Raw genomic sequence first — 26,429 nt, forward strand, 5'->3', positions numbered from 1 at the left:
AGAGAAGCTGTGTCATGGTTCAAGGGTACTGAATAACAGGACACTTGCAGCATTGATATTGTATGACAACTGTGAGAAAAACACCTAGCAAGATGTAAAAGTTATGAATTGACTACTGGACTGTTTCAACAGCCTGTTCCTAACACCCCATTAGGTCCAAGGAAGCATTCAACTTGGCCAGTTCACACAGTTGCCTGGTGATGAACACTGTACCTGTCACATGTGACTTCTGACAACATTTGCCACAAACTGGTTTGTCATGGGATATTTGTAACTGAAAAATGTGTCATAAGAACAGTATGTATCATGAACTGCTTCATATAGGCTGAAAATATTTTTGTGGTAAGTTCCTATAAGGTACAGAGTCCTCACAGCTATGTACTTCCCTTCACTGTAATGTATATCTGATTTGTATAGCCTTTTTAAAATTAAAGAGTCATTAATTGGACAAAGTAGTAGTACTGCTGTATCATCAAACTTCTGTAAATTTTCTGAGAACAGTTGATTCCAGTAGCCCCATGTAACCAGAATGATGAGTTAAACAATAAATAAATAACATGGATCAATTTGAAAAGTTCAAAATAGCTCTATTCTTTCCTACTTCATAATATAACATGCAGAATTTCATTACCCCTTGGATAAGGAAATATATTCATGTTTGTCTGACAAGCTTGGAAATTAACATTTCCGGCTAATACTATACAAAAAAACCTACACGGCTAGAGTGACATGTACTTCAGCCATCCATTTTTTTTCAATTCCAGTTGTAATGCATAAAGCCACAGAAAAAATTATTTTACTTTTTAATGGGGTAGACCAAAGCAGAAATTTTTAATGAGCCTAATTTTTTATTGGCTTAAAATGTTCCTTAAAGAGTGCCATAAACGTTAAAATTGCGGTTTACCGCACGGGGTCTGGCGCATCCAGACACTTTATTGTAACCATTCAAATACTATGATAGTTACTAATTGAATAGGGGTCCTGTTAGTTTTGGATACTATCACAGAGGGTATTAGCACCAATTAAAATACTATTATCAACAAGATTCCTCTCCGTAACATGATTTGTTTATGATAAACAGTTTGAAAGCACATGCTTGGTTCACATCTGCTTAACTTGTCATTTCACTAGTTTTTGTATGGAGTAAAACCTGAGTGCTTGAAAATTACAAACACATTTATATACACAGAAAAGGTTCAAAAAGCAATCCTAGTTATGCAAAAAACACTTTGATTGGTAAGCAGAAGCCAGTTAATCAATAAATTTTGTCAAAACGAGTGAGAAAAAGGCCAACTGTATGGTGCTGACATTGCTGAGTAAAGATTTGTTCAATTTCAATAAATACAAGTTGAAACTTTAAATGCTTTTTTCTGCTTCAAAACAACAATTTTTCAAGTTTGTGGGAGCTGTATCACATGAAATATGCATCCAATTACGTTATATCTTTTGTAACTTGTGAGTCAGCATTTATTCTACTATAATGAGCTTTTTGTCAAAAAATTGACTTTTATTTCAGAGTGCCGCCATGTTGTCAAAAACCATTTTCCTTTTTTTAAATATTTTTAGACAATATCATCAGTTGCAATCCAGTTTTTGAAATTTTGTTTTAAGTTGAAACTGCGGTGTTCAGAGCTCCCAACAACTGCCCCAGCACTTCACAAAGGCCTTTCATCAATGTCATCTAGAATCATCTGGGTGAAAATTTTGTACTTAAAAAGAGAGAGAGAGAGAGAGAGAGAGAAGTATTGGTTCCAAAATTGAGTGTCACCCTGATCTACGTCCTTTAAGGTCTACTATGTCTTGAGTGACTCTTTCTGCTTTGTTGATCCTAAAAAATTACCATGCTGTAAATATATCTTTATTTCAGGTTTCCTTACAATATGTGGTTTCTCTCAGCATACCTGGGCTTTGGAGGAAATATTGTATTAAAGGGGTTGGACTTAATCTGGTTATCTTTCTAGAATAATTGGATGACTTTAACCTGCTATTCTGTGTATAACTGAAACTGACTCTAGTGGGTGTAAGTTAAATCACTATTTATAACACACAAAACTTTAAAGAAGCAATCCAAGGAGGCTGGAGTAATTTTACTCCATTATTTTCAGTCACATGATAACTCTGTATTGTTAATTATGGGCATCAACCATTAATGATCCTCCTGTCTACTATGTGAAAGTCTCTCAAACCTGTTGCTTCACAATTCAAATGGTTTTCATATCTTCAAAAGTTTACAGAAAACGAATCTAAATGCTCAGATAATCATTGCTTGAAATTACTTCAGGTCACACGTTATACCAAAACTATTCTAACAATGCCTGTAAAATTAATAGGTGATTACTATTGTAATTCAACGAAGCTTAAGATAGAGAAAGAATATCTAAACTTAACATTGTCAGGTATAAGCTAAGCAGTGAATTCTTTAACATTTAAATACAAAATAAAAACTTCTTGAACACACTTGGTTTAGCAACATGTGCATTAACTCTTTATGAGAATATTCACATAATAGTTAAATACACACAAGATCAGGTACAGAACATACGTATATTTGCAACTACCTATAGTACAAGATATTTTTTTACAATTTTCCTTATAACTGAGACACACAACAATAAATAACAAGCTCTAGAGCCACTTATGTTAAAATGTCTGCTCTGTCAGACTTCAGTCATCATGCAACACTACCTTGCTATTCTTCTCTTTTTCAGTGAGCAGGTACTGTATCCTGACTGTAAGGGAAGTAATAAATTTCAAACTGCACCACAGTAAAATTTCAAAAAATACAGCAACAAAAGTATTTCAATTAAATTCAAGAAACTAAATTTTCATTTCAGATGGCTTTCTGCACTAATCAGTATGAGACTACACAGGTTTCAAGTAACAATAAAACACAGCACGGTCAGAAATAAAATAAGGTCAACAGCGATGTTTTATAGTAACTTGCATCTATTAATTTGCCATATTTGTCACTTAAGCTTTGTATAATCATGAAAATCAAACATTATTATGACATTTTCTACTTGGTACTACTGCAGTTTTTTATTCTTGTATTCAAAAAAGTTCTATTTCCACTAATTATTTTATTTTGCAATTCATTTACCACAAAATTATTTCCTGTTGCAAAGTTAATAAGATAAAAATTTAGTCATTCCACTCGTGATAAGTACTAAATATTTAACACAAACAATGTTACAGCTTTCTTTCTATAAATGTGCAAATCTGACTGATGCATAAAAAGATCAACTTCTACTGCTGATAAAAATATTTTATGACAGTAATAAATTTAAGAACATTGCCTTCCTTTAGGGAATAAACTAGAATAAATGTTTTTTGACACTACAGGATCATTTTACACATTAGTAAAAATGTGAAACTTAATTTATAATGTGTTTTATAACTAGCATTTGTAATGACTTTGTTGTTTAAATTTTGACATGTTATATGTTTTGAAAAAACAGACACATTAATTGTAAGTTAATAACAACTAAGCTATAAGGTCCAGTTCTTGAAATGTAATTTGATTAAATAAAAGTAATCAATGATTAGTCTCATGGAAAGGCTACAAACAGGAGTTCTAATACCAAAAGATATATAATCTCTTCAAAAATCAACAGTATATACAGAAAAGTAAGCATTAAGCTTAAATTTTGAGCTAGTATTCCATCTGGTATCCAAATACTTCCTCAATTTAGGTGACATATGTTTCCTGTGTCAAGCAGGCATTTCAACTGATGTACGACAAGAATAAGGCAGAAAGAGTTCGTGGTGCTAAATTTTACAGTTTTATTTACTTATTCAGTTTCCATTACTTTGATTACTGAAGTGCAGTTGTCCTGGCACATTGTTTCATAAAGAGGTCTAGATAGTAAGGTGTGCTATGCAGTCTTAGCGAAAGTAATTACTTGTAGTCACAGCACAAGAAGAAAGTGTGTACCAGCATGGTTTACTGTCAGACAGCCAATGACAGATTTTAAACAGTATGAACTACTGTTATGGCACAAGGGGAAAACACTACCATTATCTCACTTTTCTTCCAAGGACTTAAGTCTAAAGCTGCAGCAGCAGTATGTCTATTATTTGTATCTGTGGCTGAAGAGTCACCTGCAGCACTTGTTACTAAATGAAATGAAAGCCAGTACGATCAGTCCAGCACTAATGTACTACTGTATACCTCACAAGTGTTCTTTCTTGACAGCAAAATTTCTCACAATCACAAAACTCTAGTTCATTCTTCAATACAGATCAACTCAACATACTTATGATCATTTATTTAAGAAAGGTATTGTTTCAGAATTAATCTGAATAATCAATAAATTTAAATGATCACTATTACATTATCTGAAGACAATAGTGTATTGCTTTGAAATGTGCGAATCTTTCCTCTACGCTCAACTTCGATGAATGCCAATTAATAGCACACACAAAATCATCTCCTGTTACTTAATCTCTTATATGGTCTTGTGTCATGTCGTCCTCTGCCCTTGTTGTGCGTGTTATTTTGCTGCAAGAGTGATGCCCGTGTTGTAGGTGCACTGCCACAAGGGCTGTTGTTGATCTTAAATTCATCAGAATTATTATGTTCCATCATCTTCAGCTTTGCTTCAATGGCCTGTATTGTTATTTCACGGCTAAAACAAAAGCAAAAATGATATTATTTATCCCAATGCACCAGTACACATCAATTATACTAATCTCGTTACCACTGCTATATAAGCATTGAAGAGAGAATAGAGTTACCTCAATTTTTTCTCACTCTTGGCTCCGGCGAGTGCTGGTATTTCCAGTTTAGGCTTTGGTTTATCCATATCTTCCTACAAAACACATGGTTGGAATTTATAAGCAATACACAAACTGCAGAAGGAAAAGCAATTAGTATGTGATAAAAAATACTGCAAACTACTGAGTATTTGGCCAATTCCACTTAGAACTGCTAGACACCACATTGAAAACAGGAAGATTAAAAGGGTATACTGATAATTTGGTTCACAGCAGGGAGAAAACTCTCAGGCCCTAAAGCATACATAAAAAATCTTGTAGACAAGAGCCCAAGCTGAATGACACTATGTATAGAGCTTACTGAAAATTTAGAAAAACCTACAAAAAGGCAAACTGACAGTACTCATTAAACTCGCCTGTGATAAGTACACAACAGGGCTCCCAAAAACTGCAAAGTGTCATGGAATACTATGAAATAAGAAAATCCCACACCCACATACAAGGCATAATTCTGGACCTAATAGAAGTGAATGATTACTTTTTAACCTCAGTGGGTGAGCTGAAAAACAAAATCAAATGAAACTGACCATGTGCATCAGACCCACCAGGTGCTGAGCTACGAGGATGGATGCTTTGCGCTGGATATTATCACCTCCAAGGATATTATAAGAACTGTGTTGAAGTTTTCTAACTCCAGAAGCATGAACTGTTAATGGTTATCAAATTGTGTAATTTAAAAAAATTATCTGACAACGATTTAATTTCACGTATAACACATGATCAGGACCTTGAGCTTTCCCTGACGTGCTCAAAGGTGCTAAAACTATACTGATCTTCAGAAAGTAGGATAAGTAACTGCCCCAAAACTACCAACCATTTTCTACTATTTCAGTTTATCCTAATTTTTAGACTGTCTTGTGTACAACCAGCTAAAAAAATTATTTAAAGAAGTATGATCTCCTCTCCGACAGACAGTATGGATTCCTACAAGATAAAAAAAGCTACTGCTGTCAATATAGTTGTTAACCAGGAGATAACTTCATTTTAAAATATGGATCTGATATCTGTTATACTTTGTGATCACTATAAAGCTTTTGATTGTAAACCCTGTAACACCTTTCTTTCAAACCTGAAATTTTGTGGCATACACAATCTGTATTTAGCTGTAATCAAGTACTGTCTAAGTAAATGGAAAAAATTTGTCTCAATTAAAAATAGTTGCTCTTCAGAGAAGGAAGTGTGGACTGGTGTGCTGCATGGCTTTGTCCTTGATTCGTTTCTTTTCAACAATGCAGTTAATGATTTACTTTCTTATGTAGGAGCTAATTTAGTGGTATGTTATGCAAATGACATGACATTATAGAACTGTATTAGGCAATTCAGGGAAAACTGGAACTAGTAGTGAATTAGTTTTCTTGTGACAAGCTCCTTTGTATTCCCGATAAAACACAGTTACTAAGTCTAAGTAAATGAGTAAAACTATTAGGCTTTGAGGCACTGAGGTAGGTTTCACAATAAATGGGAAGAACATAATAGCCATGTCTGCTAGCAAAGAACTTGAATGAGTTAGCTTATGTAGAATCTGACAAATGCAATCACTAATGTGTGTCTGAAGATGGCAGACCATGGACTTTTCCAGTTACATAGCTCCTACAGCATGCAGATACGGGGACATTCCTGCTGTATTTGTGAAACTGGAAAATTAAAACAAGTAAGCAGTGTAATGAGCAAAGGTAAGCCTTAGGAATACTGATATCCCTTCCTTATCAAGCTGAAAGATACTGACTGCTGCAAACCTCCTCAAATACACTGATCAGCCAGAACATTATAACCACCAACCTAATAGCTGGTATGTCCACATTTAGCACAGATAACTGTGGTTATGTATCATGGCATGGAAGCAATGAGGCCTTGGTAGGCTACTGGATGGAGCTGGCACCACATCTGCACACACAAGTCAACTAACTCACGTAAATTCCGGGATTTCGGGAAGTGTTTGATCGAGTTCAGATCTGGTGAGTTGGAGGGGCCGGCACATCAATTGGAACTTGCGACTGTGTTCCTCAAACCCCTCCTTCACACTCCTGGCCTTGTGACAAGGCATATTTTCTTGCTAAAAAATGCCATTGCCATCGGGAAACATGATCGTCATTAAGGGGTTACGTAGTCTGCAACCAGAGTATGATATTCCTTGGCTATCCTGGTGTCTTGCATGAGCTCCACTGGACCCATGGATGTTCTTGTGAATGTTCCCCAGAGCATAATGGAGCTGCCACCAGCCTGTCTCCGTCCCATAGTACAGGGTCAAAGAGCTCTTCCCTTGGAACTCGATGGGTTCGTGCCGTCCCAGTGGCATTATGAAGAAAGTATAAGTATTCATCAGACCATGCAATGCTCTGCCACTGTGCCAACATTTCAGTCGTAGTTGCCGAAGTCATGGCACATGGGTCATCAGCTGCAAAGGCCCGTGCTTAGGACTGTTCAGTGCACTGTGCATTCAGACACACTTGTAACCTTCCCAGCACTAAAGTCTGATGTTAGATTTGCCACAGTTCACCGCCTTTCCTGTTTTGCTGGTTTGCCCAGCCTACAACATGAACTTTGAAAATGTACTCATTCCTTGCCCTACACATTTTTCAAGCTACAATTTATGACTGATTGCTGACATGCTCATTCAACAAGATAACATAACCTTCCAAAGCAAACAGTATCAACATTCTTAAAAATAATGTCGATAAAGAAGTGGAATTAAAATGTACGAACTTTTCTATAAAAATACCTGTGTTGTCAACTGTATATTTAACGGCTAAAACTATTCCACTGAAAGTTATCAATGGTACATGAAAAACTGTACAATTCAGACACTTTCTGTACATTTAATATTGAAATCAAAGATCTGATATAAATTAAATGCTCAATTAGGACCATAGTACAGATTCAATAACACTTTACAAGTGGTCACAATACAATTATAAAACTGCCTGTAACAATATTCAAAACATTGGCAGTATTTGTTTAGAAAATTATGTGATCATATAGTCTCCCAAAGGATTTTTTTGACACTGACTCCTGCTGTGAACGCTTATGTTTTCCTAGTACAGCAATATAAGGGAACTGACACATACAAAGCCACGGAAAGAGCACTAGGACCCCAGCAGTGGCTGCTGCAGGTCGATGTTCCTGCCAGTACAACAGCTCAGCAGAAGCAGCCGTTTCCGTGTCATCAGACTTCTGCATGTCAACAGCCTGGGATGTCGGGGAGCTTCTGCAGTTCAACACACTGCCATGTGACAATAGAAGAATACTGGTCACCAACCCTGTCCCAGACATTTCTGTGGTGACACAAAAATGCAATCCCTTCTGGGAAGTCAGTGCTGAGCAGCTGCATCCAAACCTAAGCCCAACCAATTATGGCATGACCAGCACAGCAGGACCATTCCTGGTGCTTGCCGTGTGTCAGTTTTTGCTGTGAATTCTACTGAAACAGTGTCGGCATTTACCCTCACTGGGCCGCAATCCATGGACCACTGCCTGACTGCCAAAGCCCTGACAGCCAATACACTGCCATCACCTCTACAGGACCACTCAACATCATATCTGCCTCTGGAAACCATCAGCTGCTTACCACTGCTCTTCAGGCTTTGTTCCAGAGTTGGATCTGTGAAGTACTGAGAACAGCCGCAAATGAGAAGAGGCCACTGACTTTTCCCAATGCTGCAGCTTAGTTGCTCTGCTGACTCAGCTCCCCAAGTGCAGGCTATGTCAACTCAGTATACCTCCTTCTCAGCCTTGCGTGCACATCGCACACTGCACTGCCTCATCCGCTGAGCGCAACGGAAATATTACAAGCCTACTCCAAACCACAGTGGAGACGAGGGCACACTCGAATGGCTGTCCAAGTTTAGTGAATTAATAAAGAACTGTTTATGGCCACCATTTGATTCTCTACAGCTGCACACGTCTCCACTCCCATCTCCCAAGCCATGAAAAGGACCCAAGACACCAAAGGGGTCGAGCCCGTCCTAACTAATGAGAAGACAGCTCCCACTGCCCACTAGCAGTGATTCTCACCCAGAACCCACTATATTCAAGTTTTCAGGTTATACTCTTGGTTTAAATTTAATGTATTTAAATGTCTTCTTTTTTCAACAAATAATATGATTTTTGCAGGCTCTTATTCATTTTTAAGAAGTACAACATTTTAAAGTGGCTAATAGCCTCTACTCTTTTGCAACCATGTACTATACGAAGCGATACAGCGCAGCTAATACTTTGGCTGGTAACCATGTAGCAATCTTGACATGAATTATAGAATTGGTGTTATAGCCAAGGTTTGGTTTGGTTTGGTTTAGTTTAGTTACGTCATGTTCCATAGATCATTTTAATGATTATTTTATCGATATAATGTGGAACAAGTCAGATTACAAGATATATATACACATGTGAATAGTGGTAATATTAATATTACTGAAATTTTTAGTTCTACACATGCAACTACATTTAGCAGTACAATATTTTTTTGTGAAGTGATATGTTGCTGGCATCTTCAGAACTGACAAATGATGACTGCCATCATAAAAGCTTTTTTAAGTAATGAGCTAGTGCAGTATGTTGTTCAGAAGTTTTTTTCGTTACGAGCAAGTATTCTGGAGTAGATGTATGGAGTGTATCTGTGAGATGGGATGATGACAGCACTCTCACAATGTTTTATGGTACCTGCTATTTGGGTGGTTTATTCCGTGTCATCAGCATATTGTCTTGGACATGTGATGCATTCCACAGCAGAAAAGCCATAACAATCACAGTGACATCATGGTAACATGAGAGAAACTGTTATATGTCTAATTAAATCTCATTCTGTTATTCAGAACTGCTAGTTTTTGACATTGTCCATATTGATGTATTTGTTGTGTTCTAAGTAACGAAATTTGTTATGGATGGTCATTGTAAACGGAGATGGATTATACTCTTGACTTCCAATGATAACTACAGCAATTTGAGAAACAAAGTCCAGGCAAAAAATATTGGCGACTGTGAAGAAATAACAATGTAAGCAAATCAATGACTGGGAATTGTAGCTCCCGAGCAAACTTTACATTGCCAACCAGTAAAATTACAGAACACTGTAGTGAAAAATGGTGTATACATACATATCTAAGATTGTGTCAAATTTCACACCAATCGTGGTGTACTGTGCATTCACACAGGTGCCTGCTATTGAACTGCATTCTTGTGGAGTTAAGTGCCATTGGTTACAAATACTAATTAACACCAGTAACAGAGCTCAACTAAGGATGGCTGATCAGTTGCCAGCTGTGCTATTAATGCAAGACAGTGACATACTCCAACTGCAATCTTGAAACATAATAGAATAATCACTATACACATTAAAATTTGGCAGTAGTCAAAAATCACAGTCCTGCAAAGCCAAATTTCATGTCTTCTTCCATTTTCATCCTATTTCACTACTGCTTCCCTTTTCTCTTTGAGTCTCATTTCTTTACAAGCTTTTTCTTTTGTCTTTTATTTACACACTTCCTTGATTTATTTGTTTTTTATTTATTTACTGAAATCTTTTATCTGTCTTTTCGCCCGGCTGCAGTATCTGAAAAACTAGCATGATTTACGTTTTCTGTAATTCCTTAAATTACATCAGATGAATGCTGGGATGTTCTTTTGAACAAATTGCACTTAATTTCCTTCCATGTACCTGCCCAACTGAGTTAATACTCCTGCTCTAATGACCTTGATGTTGACAAGATGTGGAGTTATAATCTACCTTCCTCTAATCCTTTCCTGTGCTTGTTAATTTATTCCTTTATTTTTCATTTCTGTTTATATAACGTGGATTACAGCTGTGCTCTTGGTTTTAGGACTTGTAGCTGACCAACTGATGAGCTGCAGTTCATTGTAAATCTCACTTGGCATGGGAATCATACAGCGGCAGCTCATACAAAATTTTACAAATGTGCTACAATGTGTTGGCCTACAGCCTTTTGACTTACAAGAGTAGTAATCGTAACTAAACTGAATATATTAAGGTTACATACATTAATTGATAAAACTGAAGAAACTGCAAAAAGGTGGGAAATTGAGGAGATGGGACCTGGATAAACTGAAAGAACCAGAGGTTGCAGAGAGCTTCTGGGAGTGGATTAGGGAACGATCGACAAGAATGGGGGAAAGAAATACAGTAGAAGAAGAATGGGTAGCTTTGAGAGACGAAATAGTGAAGGTAACAGAGGATCAAGTTGATAAAAAGACGAGGGCTAATAGAAATCCTTGGGTAACAGAAGAGATATTGAATTTAACTGATGAAAGGAGAAAATACAAAAATGCAGTAAATGAAGGAGGCAAAAAGGAATACAAACGTCTCAAAAATGAGATCAACAGGAAGTGCAAAATGGCTAAGCAGGGATGGCTAGAGGATAAATGTAAGGATGTAGAGGCTTATCTCACTAAGGGTAAGATAGATACTGCCTACAGGAAGATTAAAGAGACCTTTGGAGAAAAGAGAACCACTTGTATGAATGTCAAGAGCTCAGATGGAAACCCAGATCTAAGCAAAGAAGGGAAAGCAGAAAGGTGGAAGGAGTATAAAGAGGGTCTATACAAGGGCGATGTTCTTGAGGACAATATCATAGAAACGGAAGAGAATTTAGATGAGATGAAGTAGGAGATATGATACTGCGTGAAGAGTTTGAAAGAGCACTGAATAACCTAACTTGAAACAAGGCCCCGGGAGTAGACAACATCCCATTAGAAGAACTGATAGCCAGGCCTAACACAACTCTACCATGTAGTGAGCAAGATGTATGAGACAGACGAAATACCCTCAGACTTCATGAAAAATATAATAATTCCAATCCCAAAGAAAGCAGGCGTTGACAGATGTGAAAATTACCGAACTATCACTTTAATAACCCACGGCTGCAAAATACTAACACGAATTCTTTACAGATGAATGGAAAAACTGGTAGAAGCCGACCTTGGGGAAGATCAGTTTGGATTCCATGGTAATATTGGAACATGTGAGGCAATATTGACCCTATGACTTACCTTAGAAAATAGATTAAGGAAAGACAAACCTAAGTTTCTAGCATTTATAGGCTTAGAGAAAGCTTTTGACAATGTTGACTGGAATACTCTCTTTCAAATTCTAAGGGTGGCAGAGGTAAAATACAGGGAGTGAAAGGCTATTTTCAATTTGTACAGAAACCAGATGGCAGTTATAAGAGTCGACGGGCATGAAAGGGAAGCAGTGGTTGGAAAGGGAGTGAGACAGGGTTCTAGCCTATCCCCGAAGCTATTCAATCTGTATATTGAGCAAGCAGTAAAGGAAACAAAAGAAAAATTCAGAGTAGGAATTAAAATCCATGGAGAAGAAATAAAAACTTTGAGGTTTGCCGACGACACTGTAATTCTGTCAGAGACAGCAAAGGACCTGGAAGAACAGTTGAATGGAATGGACAGTGTCTTGAAAGTAGGATATAAGATGAACATCAACAAAAGCAAAACGAGGATAATGGAATGTAGTTGAATTAAATCGGGTGTTGCTGCCAGAATTAAATTAGGAAATGAGACACTTAAAGTAGTAAAGGAGTTTTGCTATTTGGGAAGCAAAATAACTGATGATGGTCAAAGTAGAGAGGATATAAAATGTAGACTGGCAATGGCAAGGAAAGCGTATCTGAAGATAAATTTGTTAACAATGAGTATAGATTTAAGTGTCAAGAAGTCGTTTCTGAAAGTATTTGTATGGAGTGTAGCCATGTATGGAAGTGAAACGTGGACGAAAAATAGTTTACACAAGAAGAGAATAGAATCTTTCGAAATTTGGTGCTACAGAAGAATGCTGAAAATTAGATGGGTAGATCACATAACTAATGAAGAGGTATTGAATAGAATTGGAGAGAAGAGAAATTTGTGGCACAACTTGACTAGAAGAAGGGATCAGCTAGGGCATATTCTGAGGCATCAATGGATCACCAATTTAGTATTGGAGGGAGGCATGGAGGGTAAAAATCGTAGAGGGAGACCAAGAAATGAATACACTAAACAGATTCAGAGGGATTTAGATTGCAGTACAAACTGGGAGATGAAGAAGCTTGCACAGGATAGAGTAGCATGGAGAGCTGCATCAAACCAGTCTCTGGACTGAAGACCACAACAACAACAACATAAATTGATCTGTTTATAATAGTTTAACATTTTGACGGCATGGGGGGGAAATAGCAGCAGGAGTCGAACCTGAGCCGATCAACTGCCAGTCAGTGCACTTTATCCCTGTGCCACAGAATCATTACGTCAACTGCTCCTCAAAAATTCCTCATAGCCTATGCTTGCACAATACATTCACACATTAGCAATGTAGCACTCATAGTGCTAGAAGCAATGATGTCATATCAGAGCATGTGCACTCATAAACAGACAGCTGTATCTCTTCTTTGAGGTAATCTAGCTCGGGTCAGCACCATATTAACACTCGACACTGGTTTCTAGTTAACCTGGTGAGTGTGCTACAAAACACATTTTAGTCTGTTTTATTTGAATATGAGCAAACACATTCAAAGTGAAATGATGTGATTTTTGGCTCATATTCAAAGAGAAATGACGTAATTTTAGTGCGACTTCTGGCTTGCATTCAAAGAGAAAGGTATAATTTTACTGTGATATTTACAGTGTGCTGTAGCACATTAGCATATAACCAGACATCACTGAAATCACAGTAATAGTTTTCCCTAATTATGTTACTACTGGAGATGGGCGCTCTGCTCCTGAGCTGGTTCAAAGAGCCAGATCTTTCTAAAGAGTGGATAATGGATGATTCAGAAAAAATGAATGGTAGCTCATTTGATTTCAAAATGCGTTTCTGGTGGCTGTAATGAGTGGGAAGAAAATTCTGCGCTAGGCTCCTGCAACGGTGCCCCACGTCACACTCTTAAGAAAACATTTCCTAAACTACAAAAAATGTGTTACAGACCATGTGCACATGTGGATTTGCAAACCTTATTAGTACTTGAAGCTTTTCTCATCCATTTTTACCCAGTTTATTGGCTGTCGGGCAGTATCAATTCAGCCATTTCAACAGTGATGCTAATTATGACAATATGAAAGTAAGTACAACACAGCACACAGTCTGTGAGTGGAAAAAAACATTTCGACTTTGCTGGGAATCAAACCTAGGAACCCTCACTTTGCAATCTGCCGTGCTGACCATGCAGCTACCGAGACAAACGAAAGTCAAAATCTTCAGAATGATACAGTAATGCAGAAAAAACTTCCAGCATGTTTCTGTTCTTGATTTCAAAAGAATATCTCAAATTTCAGAAGCTCGATAAATGTTTACATGCTTTTGAGCGAGTAGTTACATCTTATCCTTTGACTTAGCATCACATTCGTAATGTGTTGCCAGCTATCATAAAGCCTGCAGTCTTGGGCCACCACATGTCGGAGCACATGGCAATGCGATCCAGGCATCATTTCCCTCCCAATAACTCAGTACTCTCCACCACTCTCACCGAATGGACCACAGGCTCTCACTATCTCACTGTTCCCCACCACTCTTAAGGACTGGATTGCAAACTAACTCACTGCTCCCCACGAGGGCAACTAGCTCTCGTGCACGAAATCACACAGAGCAGATCACATGCCGACTTGAGGAGTCACTCTGTTCTCTGTGCTCTTGGCACAGCGAAATAGCTTGCATCTCTGTTTCATGACTGAGCATGTCTCCATCTGAGTTCAGCTCTTTATTCTTTGTATCCTTAGTTGATCTTTTCTAATTGTCATCTTCTTGTGTCATTGCTCTTCTGTTTTCATGTTGTGTGAGTGTTCTTGATAGGTGTACTATTATGCCTTCTTCTATGGTTGTACCATTTCTAGTTGCTTTTGTTGGTGTGTTGGTAGCCTTTATGCAGGTTTTAATTACTTTGGGCAGATAGGATACTAAATGGAACGGTTATATTAACATACATGGCAGTATGCAGGTTTTAATTACTTTGGGCAGATAGGATACTAAATGGAACGGTTATATTAACATACATGGCAGTCCATGTGTACAGATTGTCTCAGGAGGAATGGTCAATATTCAGTGATATGACAGGAATGATCATTTGAAGCAAACGCTAAATATGGACATGTGCCCTATTCCTAATGGCTTCTGAGACAAAACATATTTAAAGTTACTATTGTACGTTTTTCTTGAATAACACGATATCTGCGGCCTATAGCGAAAACTAGTTGCATTACAACATTAAACGACATTAAATTTCCTTTAAAAGGACCCTATTCATTTTTTCTCAAGGACTTTAAGACTGTAGGAAGAGAGTGAGAGAATATGGAAATTCTTGTAGGAAGACAGTGAGAGAATATGGAAATTCTTGCGCAACACGCATGCATAGAGGTGTGGGTAAGTCAGTTTGAGGTAGTTTCTCGACTTGATAGACCACGTGTCCTATATCAAATTATTCATCTTGAATTTGTCTACACTACTGTGGTACATTGTAAACAATGACAATGTACTGAATAATAAAGAAAATAAGTAACAATGTAGACCTAGACTGAATAAGTTCTATCTTGAAAACCATTCAGAAGCGTGCATATGTCCACATGAAGTTTTTTGATTCAAATAATCGTTCCTGTCATATCTTTGAATATTGACCATTCATCCTGGGACGACCTGTATATTATGTTTCATTTTTTATGTATCCATTTAACCTGAACAGATGAATGCCCTCAGGAGTCCTCTTACATCAGACCAGAGTTTTATATGTAATTACAAAACTTATTAAAATCACGGTTACTTAGAAAAACATATTATTTTTAATATAACATCTCTTCTTCTCTCTGCATGTAGTAGGCATTTGCCTGTTACATCCTCTTGGCTGAAATTGTTAATTGTCCTCAGGCTTCCTAAATATCTTCTGCCCACCAGGTAATAATTATCACCAATTATGGTAATCTGTCATCTTCCATTCTTCTGACATAATCCATCCAGTTGTTTCTGTATTCTTTAATCTGCTCATTTATGTTTTTCACTCTCAGTTCTTTTCTGATGTCTAAATTCACTCTCCCCTCAGACAGAATGTACCCAACTACTCTTCTTAGCAATCGGATCTCTACTGCTTGTATTCTGATGGGAATGAGTGTTGCTACTGTGTTGTCCAGGAAAGATCTTCAAGGTGTAGGGAGCAGTAATTATTATGAGCAGTAGTGGATCAACAATAAGCTTGAGTATTTGCACTGTGATGCCATCCTGTACAGTAAATGCTGAGCTGAAGGATTTTTCAACAGTGTTATCAACTCAAGAAAGAATTTTTCATAACTACTGTCATTTACCTCTGCGAAGTAATCAGTAAGTCTATGTTTTGTTTACAGTTCAATGAAGGTTATTGCTTAAGTCAAACACTGGTTTAGTTCCTTGGTTTCAACAATGGGACCAGCTGCAGCTTTCACTTTGCCTACTTTTCCCTAGATCACACAAGCTTTTCCATAGAGCATCTGGTCTTTATGTCTTAGTTATCGTTTCTCTCAGTTTGATTGATTCTGTTTGCTTTCTGCATGTAATCAGTTTTATTTTCAAGGGTAGGAGGTCGTCTGTGAGTCTGGTGTGCAATGTCTCTGACATTCACTGACTGTTTTAGCTCTTCCATTAGCCAAGGTGCAGTTTTTCCCTTCAGGTTTCCAGTCTTTGGGGGAGCATATTTATTATGTAACAGAGTTAGTTTGGTAATGATGTGAGCTGATATTCCAGGTATGATTTTTTTTTGCTTGTGGATTTCGTGACAAATGTATGCATGGGAGCCTGACTATAGGCTACATTATGGACAGATGCAAGCTGAAATATTGTTGCATCTGACGAAGGAATTACACACTTGAATTTCACAGTGAAGGGGCTAGCATTATATGTATGATCCTAAGTCAAATCAAATTTTAAAAGGTCAGTTTTGAAATAGGCTATACTGCCTACTTTCAGAGGTCTGTAGAGGATGCAAATTAGGCAAATTTTTTAAGGGATTTGATGTTTATGAACACGTATTGGTCTTCATTAGTATTGGATGTGAGTAGCATGGTCGGTAACAACTCAAAGTGTTTGTTTTGCCACTACTGCACCTCCTCATCTATTCCTTCAGTGACACCGTAGGACAGTGGATCCTATATTTAGGTAAGTGGAGAGCATGCTTGGCTTGAGCAAAGTGTCCATGTTCATTAGAAGAAAGACAAGGATGTCGATATTCTGAAATATATGTCGGAGTTTGTTGAAATGAGTCGAACGTGATGGCCAACTATGTTCTACTGCAAACACGCTGGTAGAAATAGTGGCTGCATGAGCAGACAAGTTCGTAGCTCCTAAAGCACAGACTTTAGAGTTCATTTGCACTGCTTTTTCCAGCCTTTATCTGCACCATTATCCTGTAGTCTCTTGTTCACACGTTATCTAGCCCAAATGAAGATATCACATCATTCAAAATTTTTATCTTTAAAAGTGAAATCCTCGCATATTGTCAGGCTTGTCTTCGTGAGTTTCTTAATCACTATGACTGTTTCATACCTTTTCGTATATGATACAAACTTCATGATTGTGGCTCTAGGTTTCACAGATCACAACTTCCTACATTCTACTCTATAAGTACTGACTATGGAATGTGCTGCAAGTACATCTTTTCTCACTTTAAGCTTTTACAATGTAAAATGGCTATGTTAATAGCAAATGTTTTAATTTTACCAGTGTAATTTCAGTGCTGCACAACAATATGTTATCCACATTGCCTTCGCCTAGAAGAATTACAAGTGACGTTCAGTATCATTTTACCAAAATGGAAGAAAAAGGAAAATGTTGCTACTGTCAGCAGATAATCCTCATGGCTTCTGGCTCATCATCAAACTTGAAGAGATATCTAAAATCGAAGCATCCTACAGTATCTCTGGAACAATATGGGCCAGGAAGTTGATCAAGATTGCCATCAACTGATGCAGAAATTCGAGAAATAGAAATCACATTTCTCGTGAACTGTCCTCACCGACATCTGCTTCCACCTCAGGTGAGGGTATCCTCTAAAAAAGGCAAATTGAGTCTCAAGCATTATCCAGCCCACCAGTGTCATCTGGTTCTGGACCATGTCCTGATTTATCTCCTTTGTGGTGCCCTCAGCTGCTTTTCATTTACAACACCCAATAAGCAGGCTAATCTTTTTAATACTATACAGCAGTTCACATTACGTAAATGTATGCTATAGATGTACAGCTTTTAAAAATGATTTGCAGTAAAAATTAAAAAATTTTCGGCCACGGAAAAGGCAGTCTGCCATACATGTAATGCTTGGGTGAGTATAAGTCCCTCTTTCCTGACGAAGCGACCGTGGGCTGCGAAAGCTTGAAATTTTGTGTGTGTGTTTGTGTGTTTTTTTATTGTGCCTATCTACCAGTGCTTTCCCGTTTGTCCCTTAAAACCCACATCCTTTCATCTTTCCCTCTCCTTCCCTCTTTCCTGACGAAGCAACCGTGGGTTGAGAAAGCTTGAAATTTTGTGTGTGTGTTTTTTTATTGTGCCTATCTACCAGCGCTTTCCCGTTTTTCCCTTAAAACCCACATCCTTTCATCTTTCCCTCTCCTTCCCTCTTTCCTGATGAAGCAACCGTGGGTTGCGAAAGCTTGAAATTTTGTGTGTGTGTTTGTGTGTTTTTTTATTGTGCCTATCTACCAGTGCTTTCCCGTTTGGTAAGTCATGGAATCTTTGTTTTTAATATATAAGTAACATTAGTTTGAGAAGAGTGAACTAAAGTCATATCTTTTAGAGTGCTCACCATTTGAAGACAGACAGACTGCAGAAAACATCTCAAACTAGGTAAAGTCTGTTATCCCAAAAACAATATCAATTTTAAAATTACTTCCATAATAAAAGAAAATGTTGAAATTAAGAGCCATGCTTTTAAAACTTGACACATCCCATGCTTTGCACATTCTTTAAACCACACTACACAACACGCATTTCAGAAGTCCATACAGAAAACCACTGATGAGTTCAAATGAGTTGTGTTTCTTAGGAGAAACCCTTTGCTTTAAGCAAGCTTGATGAAATGCAAGAAAATAAATAAAAAAGACCGACTGAAATTGAAACAAGATGTCCCAACCAGATGGAACTACTTCCAAAATGTTGAAAATATTTACTTTAAATAAAGATCCCATATTTTATTACCTTGCTATTTTAGGTAGAAAATCAATCACCTTAAAGACACAGACTGGGTGATAATGCAACAGGCCTTATATATTTTGAAAGTTTTTGGAGAGGTAACTGAAGAGATGCCGTCACAGAAAACAGTCTCAGTTTCAATAATGAAAATCTTGCCAAGATTAATGGAATGACAATTAAAACCTTTTAAAGACAAAAATAACGAATATTCTCAAGAAACAAAGTCACTGGTTGATAATTTGCTTAAAGGGTTATCAGAGTGGTTTGGTGTTATCTCCACCAACAAAATGATTAGTCAGGCAACAGCACTGGATGCTTGATTTAGAGGCAAGGATTTTCAGATGACAAAACATTTCAGGACTGCTACATGAAGGCGGTTGCAGAAATAAAAGCATTGGTTGTTCAATAAGAAAAAAACAGAACTCATGTCTCAACCAGTTACCACACCATTATCCATGAGACTTTTTTAATCTGGTAGTTCAATGAAACTATTAGTCAACTTCAAGCAAGTCACAACCTGGAAAATGAAGCAATTGTCGAATTGGACAAATATTTATTGAAGGGATATTTCTGTGGCCAGTGCTGTATCAATTGGTTCTAAAAGTATTATGTATCACAGCAACATCAGTGGCCTGTGAACAAATGTTTTCAAAAGCAGGACGAATATGCACTGAGAAGAGAAAGAGATTCACATTGACTAATATGGGTCAAATTTTATCCATAAATGACAGTACTGATTAATTTTTCTTTTATGGGAAAATATGGTAATACTGACTATAAATGATGACTGCAGATACACTTCAATTATAGTTGTTATAATTCTTATATTGTGTTTTTTTTCTGATAGAAATATCAAAACAGTATTAATTCTTAAAATTTGTCCACTTAATAAAAAATATTTAGGATTTTGTTGTAATATTTATAAATTTTGCAGCAGACGAAATTTAAAACTTTTGTATCTGAAAATTACTGGGGACATAACTCAAAATTATTGCTCCTCTTCATATGTCCTTTCAAAACAGGACCAAATCAGATAAAAATACAGGTTTAGTGAACTGAATTAAAAGGGCAATGTACCTTCCTTTTACTTACTTTTGTGAGTGAATGGTGAGTCATGAAAAAGATCAAGTTCACTGAAAAGAACAGTTTTGCCCATCTCTAGTTACTACCACTACTTTCAGATATCATCATTTTTGCACCCAACTTATTTCAATGACAAAAGTTTGAAACACTACTATCAAATGTGCAGGATTCACCAACTTTTGCAATTTTGAAGTTATGGCGACCACATTCCAGTTTCAAATAACTGATAATAAAGTGTTCTTTTCCAAAATTACTGAATTCATAGGCTTCATATTTCACATAAAGCAAACTCCATTTAATACGAGTATTTCCTACAATGTGTCTAAAATCAACGAATTATTTCTGACTTCAATATTTACATAACCAATATAATCTGTGCTATACCTCCCACAGTGAGATGCTTCATAGGCAATAACAAGACATGGATAAATACAAACAAGGGTTTATTATGACCACAGTAGAGAGATTTAATAACAACGGAAAACCTCTTCTCAATAAAAAATACTACAACTTCTCAGACACTAACAGGCATACGCCAGGGACAAACAGTGAATAAATGTTAGGGGATGTGAAGACTATGCCACTGATAATCCCTAATGACTGGAGTTGAGTGATCGGCATATTTGGCCGACAGGTATGTCTTTGGATACTTCTGGAAAGTCGAAGGTCCTGCTGCAGTGGCTTCTTACCGGGCTCTGAGTGATGGGCTGCTAAGAGCCAGTGCATGAACTGTTCAGAGCTTTGGTGGAGCAAACTGCTGATGTTGCGCCACCCTACATAGCCGGGGCACAGAGAAATTCGAGCCAATCCAATTCCTCATGCGACACAGCAGAGGAAATAGATCTCTGGCACGGATGACCTCTGGTGGCACTTGTCTTGCGTCTGTCTTGACGCAGTCCAAGGAAGTAACACCTTGTACATATGCAACTCTGTGATGCTTTAGTGTCTAAGGAATTGCTGACCCCTTTGGGCAAACATTGGGTACATGGCAATCTAAAATGTACAGCATATTTATTTGTGCCACTAAGTATAGTCTCTATTTGGTGAAATGTTTTTAAGTGTTAGGTGCTACTGCTAAGTGTGGAAACTTATTCACAGATTTTACTTTGCTCTTCAATGCTTGGGAAAAGGGGATGCTGGAAACATGTCCTTAATTTTTATTTTATGGAAATGTAATTCTATTAAGACTATTTTAAAAAAATCACACTTCTTATCTATTTCAACACCTGCCTTTGCTCACAAACACACGTGCACAAATATGAAGACAGGGAATGGGATAGAAGGTGTCTGCTGATATTTTAAACGGCTATAAAAGCTTTGTTGATCCATGTAGACTATAAGCACTTGAAGAAAATTTAATGCAACAAAACTGTTAAGGCTTGTCAATAAACTGATTGTTGGCTTCTGTCTCAGGTTCTTTGGCCGATGTTTGTTTAGCAATTTTTTTTCTTTTTTTTTCACTAGATTGAATGACTGGCCTTGTCAAAGATTCACCCTCCATTGGTGATGGCAGACTGGAATCAACCTCATAGCTGTAGATTACATTTACTTGTAGTGTCTTTGTCTGAGGGCTTTTCCATGCTCATTACCACTTTTTTTCTCCCTTTGCTACCTGCAACAGTCATTCGCTGCAGCACTGGAATTTAGGACCTGTTCAACTTGAGGCTTTCTTTTTTCTTGTTGAAGCTATTGTCATGTTTGTGGATTTTTGTGGTTTTCCTGAACAGGCGGGTATAGTAGCTCTTCTCTATAGGAAGAATTTACATGTCAGAAAATTTTATGAGGTTGTTAGTCTCGCACAGTGCCTACTCTGCCAAGGTTGATTTCTCCACTGCCCCAACCTGCAATACCACGTATGTTTGGTGATCCTGGTGTAGACTGATAGTCCAGTCACTCCAACATAGACTTTTCTACATGTAAAGGCACATGTGGGACATTACCGACATTGTAAATGGGTCCCTTTTGTGCTTTGCTGATGTGAGATGCTCAATGATCATCTTTTCTGGTTTGTAATTAGTCTGTATGCCATGTTTCCGCAATATATGGCTGGTTCCGTCCATCACCCTGGAGGTGTATGTCAGAAAGGCCACACCCAATATTTCTTCTCCTTAAATGTCACTTTGCTGAGTGTTAGATTTTTGTGACACTTCTTATGTGACTGGTGGAGTAAACATTGCTCTCCAGAATGTTTTCCAGGTGTTGCATTTCATGTCTGAGGTGCTGCGGCTCACATATTTGTCTTGATTTGGCAATTTATCCAGGTATTGGTCTAAGATTGTTGGTTTTTGATACATGTTGTGTTCCAGGTTCCCACCATATCTCATAACCAGCACACCCAGAAAGTGTAGCTGTTGCCCTTTTTTAACCACTTAGTAAGTTTTATGTTGGCATGGAGACTGTTCAGATGTCTCAGTACGTTACTGAGCTATTCCTCACCATGGCTCTGTACAACAAAGGTGTTGTCGATATTTCTGTAGCACACCTTAGCTTTACACAGTGCCAATTAAAGTGTGTATGTTTCAAAATGTTCCATGAAGTTTGTCACCATTACTCTACCCATGACAATGCCTTCCAGCTATTTGTAGAAGTCACCATACCGCATGAAATAGTTCATGGTACGACACAGATGAAAGAGCTTGGTGATGTCTTGTGGAAAATGGAACCGATATACTCCATTGAGAGGCTTTGGGTAAATAAAGAAACAACGTCAAAGCTGATCAGGATGCCGTTTTGCCCAAATTTTAGTTTCTTGAGCTTCTCAGTGAAATGCTCTGAGTCGTTTTTGTATATGTCAAACCTCCTACATATGGATGACACAGAGAGGCCGAGTGTTTTGCCACAGTGCTGGGACGAAAGGGCCACACCAAAGTTCCTGAAAAATGTAAGTGCCTAATCACCACCATCCGCGCACATCACATATACTACAGAACAGCTTGAGTCTTTCTCTGTAAGCGAATTCATGGTGCATGGAGACTTGGCAAGAATAGATAAGCAAATTTTGGACATTTATATCACCTAAATGACAGCATGCAACGAGATCACCATGATAAGATCCACAGCATCATTCACAGGAACATGCAGAATGAGCTCTAGCACTGGAATGAATGATAGACAATGCAAGATGCGGGAGGCAGATCAACAAGTTGATTTCTGACATGTCACACACAGTAGTCAACCTCAGTGAATGATCACAGTCCTTCAAAAAGGGAGGATTACACTATTCCTAGAACTACAACTCTGGAGGAATCATTGTTAACATCAAAACTGCCATTTGGACCCTTCCTTGTTACAGAGCTGAGGAAATACGCCATGAAACTGCCAAGATACTGCACTGAGAAAAACCACCAGCTTGCAGCCTGAAGAAGGACGAGTAACAACATATAAAGAGCCTTAATGCCAACATGAGCACTGGAAGTGCCTATCAACAAGGGTAATGTGAGCATTGCAATGAAGACTGCTATTTTTGAGCAGAAGATTTGGGACATATTAGATGCAACAAATCACTAAAGGCTAAGCACTGATCTGACACAGCAGATCACAAATTGGGTAATCAAGGAATTTCCTCTCTTGGCAGACAAACAGAGGAACCTGCGCACTGCAAAACCACTACACTTTGGATGTATGGATTATCAATAATTCCATAAAGGTGATGGTCTACAAAAATCAATTGCAAGGGCTCCTGCCTTAATGACGTATAAGATGGCAAAACACTTGCCCTCTTTGCTTCAGCTGCATGTGGGAAAGATGCACAAATACATAAAGAACCCAGGACATTTCACTGAAGAGCTGTAGAAACTAAAACCTGGTGAAACAACATTCTGGTCATATTTGATAGTGTTTCTCTGTCTGTTCAGGTGACACTCAATGACCCTCTGGAGTATATCAATTACTTTTCGCCTATGAAATCACCAAGATCTTTCATGCATGTCTTACTATGAGCTGTTTCATGTGGAATGGTGACTTCTGCAAACAGCTGGAAGGTGTCACCATGGGTAGTCAATTAGTCCAGTGGTAGCCAACTTCTTCATGGCGAAAGACAGGCACTGCGTGGACATGTTGTAAACCTAAAGTGGGATACAAGTATGTCGACAACACTTTTGTTGTGTGGAGCCATGGTGAGGAACAGCTTGGTGAGTTCCTAAGAGACCCGAATGGTTTCCATGCCAACATAAAATTTACTATGGAGGTACAAAAGCATCAACAGCTACACTTTCCAGATGTGTTGCTTACGAGGAATGGTGAGAACTTGGAGCATAGCATGTATTGAAAACAAACACATACAGACCACGATCTGTACAAACTGTCAAATTGTCACCCTAGCCAGAAAAGAGGGATGATTAATATCCTCATAGCACGCACAAGATGAATATGAGAGACGCAGCACCTCAGACATGAGGTACACCACCTGGAAAGGGTTCTGGGGGGCAATGGGTGCTCTACCAGTTACATTAGAAGTGTCATGAAATCTAACATTCACCACAATGACACACTGGAAGAAGAAATAGTGGAATACAACCTTTCTGTCATACGTCCCCATGGTGATGGACGCAATTGGCTGTATAATGTGAAAAAAGACTATTTACACACTGACAAAGAAAATCAAAGAGTGTCTCACATTGGCAAAGGCCAAGAGGGAACCATTTGCTTTGTCGGGATTGTTTCACACACCCTGTATATGTGGAATGACTGGATGTTCAATCAAAAACCAAACATGAATGGTATTGCAGGTTGGGATGGTGGAGAACTCAGCTGCGATGGGCTGCACATTGTACGAGACCACGATAAAATTCACCGACATGGAGGTTCTCACTGTGGAGAGGAGCTATCATGCTCACTTGTTCATGGAAGCAATATAAATCCACAAACATGACAATAGCTTCAACAAGAAAGATGAAAGCCTCAAGAAAGATTTAATGCTGGATTCCTGTGCTGCAGCATGACCACTGCATGTCGCAAGAGGAGAACCACAGCAGTAATGACCACGGAGAAGCCCTCGGACATTGACAAAACAGGCTTATACAATCTATGACGGCAAGAAAGACTGGATTGGGGTATTTAAGAAGAGTAACTTACACTTGAGAACACTATTCATCTTCTTCTTTGGAGCTCATTGGAAAGTTTGTTATGAAGTACAAAAAGCAATTGGTGAAGACTAATGTCTGACATACCATCACATAACTAATCCTTGGGCCTGTGTGCAAGCACAGTCTTCACGATTCTGATGGACAAAAAGATAGCATGCCATACATACTGATGAAAAGAAATGTCCTGGTTTGATTAGTATTACTTTTACAGTTAACAAAAATCTGGCTTTATTAGTGCATGTTCTGACTACAATGCAAGACAGTAAAGAAGTGTTTGAAAGAGAGGACGCAAGTGACACAGTCTGAATATTTCAGCCTGTCAATATGAGAGATAGGTCACTGTGAAATGGTATAGCAAATGAATTCTACCACAGAAAAGCTTTAAGACCCTAAAACTACAGGGCTATTACAAATGATTGAAGCGATTTCATAAATTCACTGTAGCTCCATTCACTGACATATGGTCACGACACACAACAGATACGTAGAAAAACTCATAAAGTTTTGTTCGGCTGAAGCCGCACTTCAAGTTTCTGCCGCCAGAGCGCAGTGAGACAAAATGGTGACAGGAGCCAAGAAAGCGTATGTCGTGCCTGAAATGCACTCACATCAGTCAGTCATAACAGTGCAACGACACTTCAGGACGAAGTTCAAGAAAGATCCACCAACTGCTAACTCCATTCGGCGATGGTATGCGCAGTTTAAAGCTTCTGGATGCCTCTGTAAGGGGAAATCAACGGGTCGGCCTGCAGTGAGCGAAGAAACGGTTGAACGCGTGCGGGCAAGTTTCACGCGTAGCCCGTGGAAGTCAACGAATAAAGCAAGCAGGGAGCTAAACGTACCACAGCCGACGGTTTGGAAGATCTTACGGAAAAGGCTAAAGCAGAAGCCTTACCGTTTACAATTGCTACAAGCCCTGACACCCGATGACAAAGTCAAACGCTTTGAATTTTCGGCGCGGTTGCAACAGCTCATGGAAGAGGATGCGTTCAGTGCGAAACTTGTTTTCAGTGATGAAGCAACATTTTTTCTTAATGGTGAAGTGAACAGACACAATGTGCAAATCTGGGCGGTAGAGAATCCTCACGCATTCGTGCAGCAAATTCGCAATTCACCAAAAGTTAACGTGTTTTGTGCAATCTCACGGTTTAAAGTTTACGGCCCCTTTTTCTTCTGCGAAAAAAACATTACAGGACACGTGTATCTGGACATGCTGTAAAATTGGCTCATGCCACAACTGGAGACCGACAGCGCCGACTTCATCTTTCAACAGAATGGTGCTCCACCGCACTTCCATCATGATGTTCGGCATTTCTTAAACAGGAGATTGGAAAACCGATGGATCGGTCGTGTTG

General features: G+C 38.3%; 1 protein-coding gene across 2 annotated transcripts in view; it reads right to left on the minus strand.

Annotated features, from left to right (window-relative positions):
- Nucleotides 1-2,525: 2,525 nt before the first annotated feature.
- The window catches only part of LOC126191258 (probable RNA-binding protein 18), a 39,103-nt gene continuing 15,199 nt past the window's right edge, over nt 2,526-26,429 (minus strand). For both annotated transcript variants that reach the window (XM_049932069.1, XM_049932067.1), the window contains exons 4-5: nt 4,738-4,811; nt 2,526-4,628 (exon numbers count right to left, since the gene is read on the minus strand). In XM_049932069.1, coding sequence (XP_049788026.1) covers nt 4,427-4,628; nt 4,738-4,811 — 276 coding nt within the window. In that variant the 3' untranslated portion in view covers nt 2,526-4,426. The remainder of the gene's footprint in view (nt 4,629-4,737; nt 4,812-26,429) is intronic.

The sequence above is a fragment of the Schistocerca cancellata genome, chromosome 6 (genome assembly GCF_023864275.1).
Source record: "Schistocerca cancellata isolate TAMUIC-IGC-003103 chromosome 6, iqSchCanc2.1, whole genome shotgun sequence".
In the NCBI taxonomy this organism is placed as follows: Eukaryota; Metazoa; Arthropoda; class Insecta; order Orthoptera; family Acrididae; genus Schistocerca; species Schistocerca cancellata.